At 18.9% G+C, this 9,932-nt stretch overlaps 2 protein-coding genes and 1 long non-coding RNA gene across 6 annotated transcripts; 2 read left to right on the forward strand and 1 right to left on the reverse strand.

Moving 5' to 3' along the window:
- Window positions 1–3,335: 3,335 nt before the first annotated feature.
- On the reverse strand, window positions 3,336–5,483 carry LOC122719581 (ubiquitin-conjugating enzyme E2 G2). 2 transcript variants are annotated; one of them, XM_043945521.1, is made up of 4 exons: window positions 5,330–5,483; window positions 4,168–4,249; window positions 3,858–3,976; window positions 3,336–3,775 (listed from the first exon to the last, which is right to left on the reverse strand). In XM_043945521.1, exons 1-4 carry the CDS (start codon window positions 5,349–5,351, stop codon window positions 3,516–3,518), a joined length of 483 nt encoding a protein of 160 aa, XP_043801456.1. In that variant the 5' UTR covers window positions 5,352–5,483; the 3' UTR covers window positions 3,336–3,515. The 2 variants fall into 2 exon arrangements, with proteins under 2 accessions (XP_043801456.1, XP_043801455.1); XM_043945520.1 differs by lacking the exon at window positions 5,330–5,483 and adding an exon at window positions 4,374–4,558.
- LOC122719580 (60S ribosomal protein L28-like) lies at window positions 4,438–6,977 on the forward strand. 3 transcript variants are annotated; one of them, XM_043945518.1, is made up of 4 exons: window positions 4,438–4,721; window positions 4,813–5,707; window positions 6,299–6,395; window positions 6,527–6,670. In XM_043945518.1, the coding sequence occupies exons 1-3, from the start codon at window positions 4,590–4,592 to the stop codon at window positions 6,322–6,324; spliced, it is 1,053 nt and encodes a 350-aa protein (XP_043801453.1). In that variant the 5' UTR covers window positions 4,438–4,589; the 3' UTR covers window positions 6,325–6,395; window positions 6,527–6,670. The 3 variants fall into 3 exon arrangements, with proteins under 3 accessions (XP_043801453.1, XP_043801452.1, XP_043801454.1); XM_043945519.1 differs by lacking the exons at window positions 4,438–4,721; window positions 4,813–5,707 and adding exons at window positions 6,025–6,043; window positions 6,857–6,977 and having other exon boundaries at window positions 6,527–6,769; XM_043945517.1 differs by lacking the exons at window positions 6,299–6,395; window positions 6,527–6,670 and having other exon boundaries at window positions 4,813–5,736.
- A 1,226-nt stretch (window positions 6,978–8,203) lies between these two features.
- LOC122719574 lies at window positions 8,204–9,119 on the forward strand. The gene is made up of 4 exons (XR_006347646.1): window positions 8,204–8,380; window positions 8,592–8,634; window positions 8,834–8,875; window positions 9,069–9,119. It is a non-coding gene; the product is annotated as an uncharacterized LOC122719574 (long non-coding RNA).
- Window positions 9,120–9,932: the final 813 nt, after the last annotated feature.

The raw sequence follows: 9,932 nt of genomic DNA on the forward strand, positions 1-9,932 counted from the left end.
TGTTTTAATATAAATGAAAAAAATATAAATATAATCTATATCCTATATTTGACATTCCACTTTATTAGATGATTAATATACAGTCAATAAATAATTTTAAATATGATGCACGTATGCAAACAATTATGAAAAAATGCTGTAGGCAATTATGAAAAAAATGCTAATATATTAAAATATAATCTGGCATATATAAAAATCAGTTATGTCTGTCATTTGTAGAAAATTTCTATACTAATCATTTTAATATTGTTATATCATGTTTTAAGTTTAGAAGTAGCTGCCACAGACTGATTAGATAACTTAGATAAAATATTCAATGAATTAATGGAATCATAATGTAGTATAAATATTTTCATTCAAGCATCAATCGTATTTTTCTGCAAATTATTATAATCATTTTTAAAAATAATCTTTGGATGGAACATTGTTTCATTGTTTCAAATTGTTTTATAATGTAAATATTTTATGTATATTATTTAATTTTATATAGAATAATTAAATTGCCAGGAATTTTAATATCTGGCAAATTAGATACATATATTTTGTGATTTAATGGATAATTAATATATGATGTGCAATTTTTTAAATGTATTATACTTATTTTCATTCTTTATAGCAATTTTAAACTAAGATCTAATAATATTTACTCCTTGAAAGAATAAAAGATTCTTTGTTATAACTGATTAGCGACTGGTGCTATATAAAATTATAAATTATAGAATTCTGATTCCTTAAATTATACAGTTGAATGAAGGTAATCAAAGTTAACAAGATTACATCGTGCACTTAATCGAATTTATATTATGTATTTAATTTTTTATAATTTTATATATCTATGAAGATATATGTTTTTTTCTAATTCAAATAAAATTTTCGAAATTTATATTCTTGAATTATATATATATATATGTGTATTATTTGTATCATTATATAAATTTTAGATTATAACTTAATATTAAGTATTAATATAAATCAAGTGAAAATTTTTCAATTTACAATTTTGCTTAATCAAATTGAAAAGTAGAAAGGAGCTTCAGATAAGATTTAGTAAATTATAATAATATATATTTTTATTTTTGTCTCTTTCCTGAAGACGTGTAGAATCTCATCTTCAGAAATAGAGACATTACTTTGATAAATTTTGTATTCTGTAATGCTACAGAGCTCACTATGAAGCATTGATATAAAGATAGATTTTTCAAGGATGGAGGAAGTTTTTATACAAAATGTGTACTGACTGTTATTAGACAAATTAATTAACAAATTTTTGTTTTATTTTGCTTTTTTTTTTTAATTTGCTTTTAATTTAAATTGCTTTTCCTGTGCAGCTTCATAAATCATGGAATAATAAAGGCCATATATACATTATATATTGCTCAGAAATTTTTGGTTGCACTTTCATGAACTTTGCAGTACTAAATAAACAAATTTTATACTTAATATTCACGTGGTAGATTTTGCAATACAATTACTATTAACAGATTGTCTAAGGAAAAGACTATATTTAAGGATAAATCTAAACATATGTGAGGCATGTGCATATAATTAATGATTAAAGGCACCATAATACCTCAGCCACAGAGGGAGGTATATAGAGCAGAATTAGTATCATTTTATAACAAATGTATTTTACATTAATATAAGTTGCACATATGTATTCTTGTGAAGAAATTAGCATTACTGAAAAATATCAATGTTTTATTTAATTATGTTTCATTATTATTAACATCAATATTAAGAAAGAAATATAAAAATTCTATGCCAAGTGTTATTAAATGATAAATATGTTCATGAAATCTTTTTTTTATGTGATAAATGTGTGTGACATTGATTAATAGCTTTATATTTATATAATGTGTTCTTAATAATAACATATATAAAATATAAAATTTTAATTTTTGCTAATAAAATGATATTATTATTATTATTATTAAAATTTATAATTAATTATACATTTTCAGAAAGTAATAATATCAAACTATATTCTTAAATAAAATATTTTTAAATCTTATAAAAATGTATAATTCAATATAATATTTAATTAAAAAATTATTACACATTGTATATAGTTTTATATATATAAATTATACATTTATAGAAAAACAAAAAAATGCACTTGGCATGGAGCAATAATTTATTTCTTAAATGCCAAAGTTTATAATTATATCAAAGTATAACATTGATTTATTAATTAAAGAATTCTGTCAAATTAATTGCACATGAAACTGTTTCAAATATTTTACATATATAAAAATTTTGTTATATATTATTTAAAAATTCAATATTTATAAAATTTATTTTTTATATAAATATTTTCAGTTTTATAGAACTAAAAATAAATAAAAAAATTTCTATATATATAAATTATTTTTTAAAGATGCAATGTTGTACTTTGATTTTAATATATTAATAATTTTTTATTATAAATAATTGACAAATGCTAGTCAATAAATATTGAGTTTTAAGTTGAAGTTCAATATTGTTTATTAATAAATATCAATTTACTTCCAAATATTTGCATTTATTTTTTTATCTTTTTCAAAGATATAATCCAAACATAAATTTAATACAAAAAACTTTTAAAAATATGTAAGCTCTTTGTTATTTTAATAAAAGTTACAATATTTAAATTGCAATTTTATATTTTTTAACTTATTTTTTCTAGTCTAATATGATTTATCAAATATATGTGCAATGATTATTAGAGCAAAGGATGCATGATAATCAGAAATCTATTATAAATTTTTTAATTTTGTAAATATTTAAGATAATATAAAATATGTTTTTCAATAAGTATAATAAAAAAATGAACAATTCATTGAAATAAATGTACTATATAAAAAAATTAAATTTGAATAATAAATATGTTTATTTAATTTTATATTTTTAAATTCAAATTTTAGGAAAATATGCTAATTTTGGAAAATTTTAGGAAAATAAATATGCTAATTAAATTGTTATAAGTTTTATAATTTGTAAAAATAATATTAATTTTACTATAAGTTTTAAATGTACAAATTTTATTACATTCTAAAACTATTATGTATTTATTTAAAATATTATTCTTCTTTTTTGATAATATAGTAAAATGATTAAATAAAAAATTATTTTTTACTAAATATTTAATACTATTTTCATAATTGTAATTTAAATGATTGAATTATAATAAAATGACTTTCCAATTTAAATTTTTCATACTTATGAGCACAAAAAAAAAATTTTTTTTGTTACTTTTATTATAGTTAAGAATATTCTAAATATAAACAAATACATATGTATTTGATTACCCATGTTTGTACTGTAATGTTAAAAATAAAATACATTTTTTAAGACTAATAAATTGTGTTATTAATTTTTTTTAATTAAATACATTGTTACACATGATTGTAAAACATTTTTTTAAGTATATATCACATTTCGATAAAATTTTAATTTAAAGACAATATATTTGCACTGAATCATATGACATTTTAATTACACAATTTTGTTTTCAATTAAACACTAAACATTTTAATTTAAGGTGGAATACCAAGTGTTTTCCTAACTAATTTTTGAGCAATTCTTTCAAATTCTGAGCGATCTTCCCTCCACATTTTAGCAGCATCAACATTTGCACCACTTTCATCATTTGGCTCTGCTAACATACTTACCACACTTAACAATATTTTTTCTACACTTTGAACTGGACTCCATCTTTCTGCACTACTTTCATAACCCATGGGATCATCACCAGGTGCATGTAATATACTTATACATACTCTGCCATCTGCATAGACTAAAGAAATATGAATTCAAAATTTTTAAGACTCAAAAAAAAAAATAAACATAAATTAATGTTTTAATAAAAAAAATCTTACTATTTGGATGAAACATCTCACAAGTAAATTGCATCTTTGGTGGACTTAATGGATAATCTGGTGGAAATATTAATTTTGCTGGAAAAACTCCACCTTCAAAACATGTTCCTTCTGGTCCACTATAAACAGATATTAAATTTTTAACTAAAATTAAGAAAAAATAAAAATATATATCAGATAGATATTTTATTATATATATAATATATATATATATATATATATATATATATATATATATATAATATAAAAACAAATTATCATAAATAAAAAATTAATAATTAAAATTTATATATTTTGTTAAAATACATACGTGATTAAGGCTTCCCATTCGAAGAAATTTTCTTCATTTATTGGACCAGCGATAATACCTTCAGGTGGATTTAAGGTTAACTCTATAAATTATATAGTATTCATTATATTATTATTTAAAATTAAACAAAAAAATAATAAAAGAAGCAATTTTACATAATATCTATAATAAAATATGAATTGCAATAAATTAAATTTAATTCTCACGTTTATATTCTGCCATTAATCGTCTTAATGCAGAACCCGCCATTGTTTTGATCATGGGGTTAACGATAAGAATTAAATGAAATGTCAAAAATGGACATTAGGTTAAAGTAACAAGACGAATCCTTGACATATAGCTATTTATTTTACGAATTTAAAGAAATTTTTGCAAAATATTATATTGTGTTATGCTCAAATAATGTTAATGTAAAAATTCAAATGGCAACAGAAGAACAAAAATATTTATCAGATATTATTAAAAATACACATGCTACGTTGCGACAAGAAGCTCAAAATTGCGGTCCTGAGATTGCGTGGGAACGACATATTCGTCGTAAAGACATTTTACAGGTTTGATTTTAAATGTTATTTATTGATTAATAAAATAAAATAAAAATAATATTCATAAAAGACTGTAGAATTTCATGAATAAATATTTTAGAAATATGCTTCTTCTATGCAAAAATTGGCAACTACATATTGGATGGAAAATAACTTAAATACCAAAAATTCAACATATTCAAGAATAGAATGGATTAAAAATCAATGTGAAGAATATTTTTTAAATAGTGGAAGACAGAAATATGATTTGAGAGAAGAAAATATAAAACAAAAAATAGATAAATATTATATAAAATCTGAAATCGCTATAAATTATAATGTAAATAAAAATAAGAAGATTCAAACATCTGAATATTTTGATAAAAATAATGAAAAATTAGTTGAAAAAATATCATTGTTAGATGTAGGTAGTTGTTATAATCCATTTGGGATTTTAGATATGTTTGATGTATTTGCAATAGATTTGAATGATATACCAGAAAAAGTTTTACGTTGTGATTTTTTAAATGTTCAAATTGGACGAGAAACATTAATTTCTAATGATAAATATCAAGTTTTACAATTGCCTGAAAACACTTTTCAAGTAGTTGTATTTTCCTTATTTTTAGAATATTTACCCTGTCCAAAACAAAGATACATATGTTGTAAAAAAGCTTATGATTTATTGCAAACTGGTGGTATTCTTTTCATTATAAGTCCTGATTCAAAACATGTTGGTGCAAATGCTAAGATAATAAAATCATGGAGATATGTTTTGAGTAAGTTAGGATTTATGAGAATAAAATATGAAAAACTGCGACATATACATTGTCTAATATTTAGAAAGTGTATGTTTAAAGATGTTGCAACAAGATGGGCAACTTTGCAAAAATTATCCCAAAATGATGCTTTGTATTTAAATGACATCTCAATTTATATTCCTCAAGATTTACAAAATATATTTGATGAAATTAAAGAACAAGAAAAGGAAAAATATGATACGAATGAAATAATGAGTATGTTCAATGAATTACCATTTCAATAAAAAATATGTAATAAGAATAAAAAATTAATTATATTGTAATTATAATTTTTATAATATAGAACATAGAATTTTAAAAATCTATCACAATATAAAATAAATAATTATTTTTAAATAAATCAATTATTTTATTAATTATTTTATTAATTGTCTATTTTATTAATCTTTCAAATTATATTTTAAAAGAAATTTTATCATAATTTTTGATCTATGCGTTATATAGGGATATTTATAAATTTTCTGGACTATCATTTATTTTACGCCATCTTAAATATGCCTTTCTGATTCCTTTTCGTTAGCTATACACGTGGTGAGTCTATATTTCTCGTTTATAATATTGAATATTAGATTTTTTATTTATCATATAGTTTAATAATAGTAAAATAAATATATAGTTTAATAATTATGAACTATTTCTCTAAAAATAATTTAAAGATTTAATAATTTGAATAAATTCTTATTTTATTTAATAATTTTATAGGTTAATATATAGTTATCAATTTTCAAATTTATGTATTTATATAAATAGAATTATTATAAAAATTTTAATATGTTACTGTTTTAGATAATTCACTATGTCGTCTCATTTAAATTGGATGATTATCCGTAATAATAATGCGTTCCTCTTAAAAAAACGCAATATTAATAAACCATTTTCAACGGTTTGTACATGTTTTATTAAAATTATTTAAAATTTTATTTAAAATTTTTTTTCTTTATATATTTTTTTCATTATTTTTTTTTGAATCTTCTTTTATCAATTTATAGATTGATATATAATATAAAATTTTAGGAATCTAACAATTTGACCAATTTGAGTAGCTATCGTTATTCTGGTTTGATTCATAGAAAAAGTGTTGGTATTGTTGATACATCTGATAAGAAAGGATTTACAGTAGTTTATAAAAAAGCTAAAGCTATGAATAAGCCTGCAAAAGCTACAGTTCGATGCACAATGAAAGCTGGAGCTCGTCGTTCTTTATATAAATTAAAAAGATTGCTTACAAAAAATAAATATCGTGTAGATCTTACTAAGGTAGATTCATTTGAAATATAAGATAAAATTTGTTTGTGATAAAGATTTAAAAAAGTTATCAATATGATAAAAATGAATTATTTTTAGGCTGCATTACGTCGTGCTAGTGCTGTGTTGCGCTCCCAAAAGCCTTTACCTGCTAAGAAGACTCGAACAACAAAAAAGGCTGATTAATTTGTATATTAATAAATATACATTTTAATATAAATTTACAGATGTGATATATATTGTAAAAAAGATTTATTAATTGTTTATCAATTCTGAAATTTTTTCTTATGTATAAATTAATTTATTTAATTGAATTGCTATTTTTAAAAGCTTTAATATTAGTTGATATTTCTTCTTTGCAATTATATCTAATATATTTATTTTAAAAGCCCTAAACAAAAAGGTTGTATAAAGTAATTACATATAACTATATATATATTTGAAAGGTAAGTTATCTAATTTAATTATTTTAAAGATGCATATAAATAATACATGAATATAAATGTATATATGCATATATGCATATAAATAATACATTATATTTTTGATTTCAGCATTCATAAATAGAGGTTGGGTAAAAATCATTATTTTTATGTAAGTACGTTTATATTTGTTAATTCTTTTATAATAAATTATAATTATTTAATATTTTATTATTTTAATGAATTATTTTGTATATAATTATTATCATAATTATTTTTATCCATTAAGATATAATAATCTATGAATGCTATGATTATTTATTTTATTTATTATGCAGATTATATTAATATTTGCTAATTGAAATCTATATAAATTAGAATATAATAGATTTAGATTAAATAAAATATTTTTATAAAGATTAAAATAAAAATTAAGATACCAATTTTGAAAAATTATAATAAAATATATGTAATTATGTAAGTATATTAAGTATAATATTTAGCTGATTTATTATGAATTAAAAATTGATGAAATTATAAACCATCAAGATCTATGAGTACTATGATTAATTAATAGTATTTGCTAACTGAAATCTATAAAAATAAAAATATTATTTTATTTAAATTGAAATATAATTTAAAAAAAAAATTTCAGATTCATATACCAATTGTTTGAATATTAATGTAAAAAAAAATATTATAATAAAATGTAAGTATATTAAGTATTAATATTTTATTTATTTATTATAAATTATTATATATATATATTATTTATTATATATCTATTAATGTTGAAATAATAAACCATCAAGATCAATGATTAATCTAGTATTTGCTAACTGAATTCATTAAATGAATATATATATATATATATATATATTATTTTATTTTAGAATATAATTAAAGAAAAATAAAATTTCAGCTTCATATAACAATCACTTCTGAAAAGAATGTTACAATAAAGTGTAAGTATTTTAATATTAATATTTACCTTATTTATTATTAATATATTGATGATGAAATTATAAACCACCAAGATCTATGAATGCTATGATTAATTAATAGTATTTGCTAACTGAATAATAAAAATATTATTTTATTCATTTTATTTTATATTTAATATTGAAATATAATTATTAAAAAAAAATTTCAGGTTCACATACCAATTGTTTGAATATGCAAAGAAGAATTACAATAAAATGTAAGTATATTAAGTATTAATATTTTATTTATTTATTATATATTATTTATAATATATTATATATAATAATGATGAAATTATAAACCACCAAGATCAATGAATGCTATGATTAATCTAGTATTTGCTAACTGAATTTGTTAAATGAATATTTATATATATTATCTTATATAGATTAGAATATAATTGTTATTAAAAAAAAATAAAATTTCAGGTTCATATGACAATCATTTCTGAGAAGAATGTTACAATAAAGTGTAAGTATTCTAATATTAATATTTACTTTATTTATTATTAATATATTGATGATGAAATTAATAAACCACCAAGATTTATGAATGCTCTATGATTAGTTATAGTATTTGCTAACTGATTTTTTTTAAATTTGTTGCTAAAAAAATAAAGAAATACAATATAGAAATATAATTAATATAATTTGTATTTTGTTTTTTGTAGATACTTAAATCTGAAGAATAAAATTAATTTTTTTTAAGAAAGGTAATAAATTTATTAATTTTTTATGAAAAAATTAAATAATTTTTATTTCAATTATTATGATGATTTATTCACCAAGATCTATGAATGCTATGATTTCGAATTTGCTACTTCTGAGAATAGTATATATATATATATATTTAAATATATGTACGTATTTGAAAATACTGGAACTAATTTATATTTTCTTGTACAGATAATTATTGGTAATACCAATCAATGCTTTTGAATTGAAATTGAAGATTAAAAGACAATATTATAAGTAATAAATATATGTTGTAATATAAGTATATATAAGTATTGTATAAGTATATATTATATTATATATTATATTATATATGTAATAATTTCTATATATATATATATATATTTTCTTTGCTAAAATTATTTATATAGCATGTTTTATATTTTTTGATTAAATAAAATTATTAAAAAATTTTTATACTTATTAAATCTATTTATTTTTTACATATAATTTTTAAAAAATTCAGAAATTATGCTTGTATATATTATAATAAAGAATTTAAAAAAATTTATTTCTTTAATTTATTAAAAAATTCAAAATTAAAAATTCAAAAATTATTTTTCTATATAAAAAATAAAATTCAATTTTTTAGAAAATAGATATTAATAATAATATTAATATTACCAAATTAATATACTACTAATTTTAAATATTAATATTCTACTTGGAAAGAAAGAAAGAGACAAGAAACAATTTCTCAATCTTGAACAAGTTGCTTCTTTTGTAAAAAGTATACATCTGTATTTATATTTTTCTTTCCGTTTTTTTTTTCCTAATATTTTCATTTCTTATATTTTCCTATATTTTTTATAATATGATTGTATTAAATATATTTTTATTTGTATTTGCTATTTTAAATCATAGTATACTTAACGCTGATCTTTTAGACAATCAATATTTTAAAATATGAAATAAAAAATTCCGTAAAATTTTAGATTTATTCTCTGTGTTTTGTTTGTGATATATTTTTTACTGTGTCTATTTAATCTTTCTTATGAAAGTTAATATAGAATTTCAAAATCATTGATATAAAAA

This window comes from Apis laboriosa, unplaced genomic scaffold (assembly GCF_014066325.1).
Source record: "Apis laboriosa isolate Shangri-la unplaced genomic scaffold, ASM1406632v1 scaffold84_cov144, whole genome shotgun sequence".
Lineage (NCBI taxonomy): Eukaryota > Metazoa > Arthropoda > Insecta > Hymenoptera > Apidae > Apis > Apis laboriosa.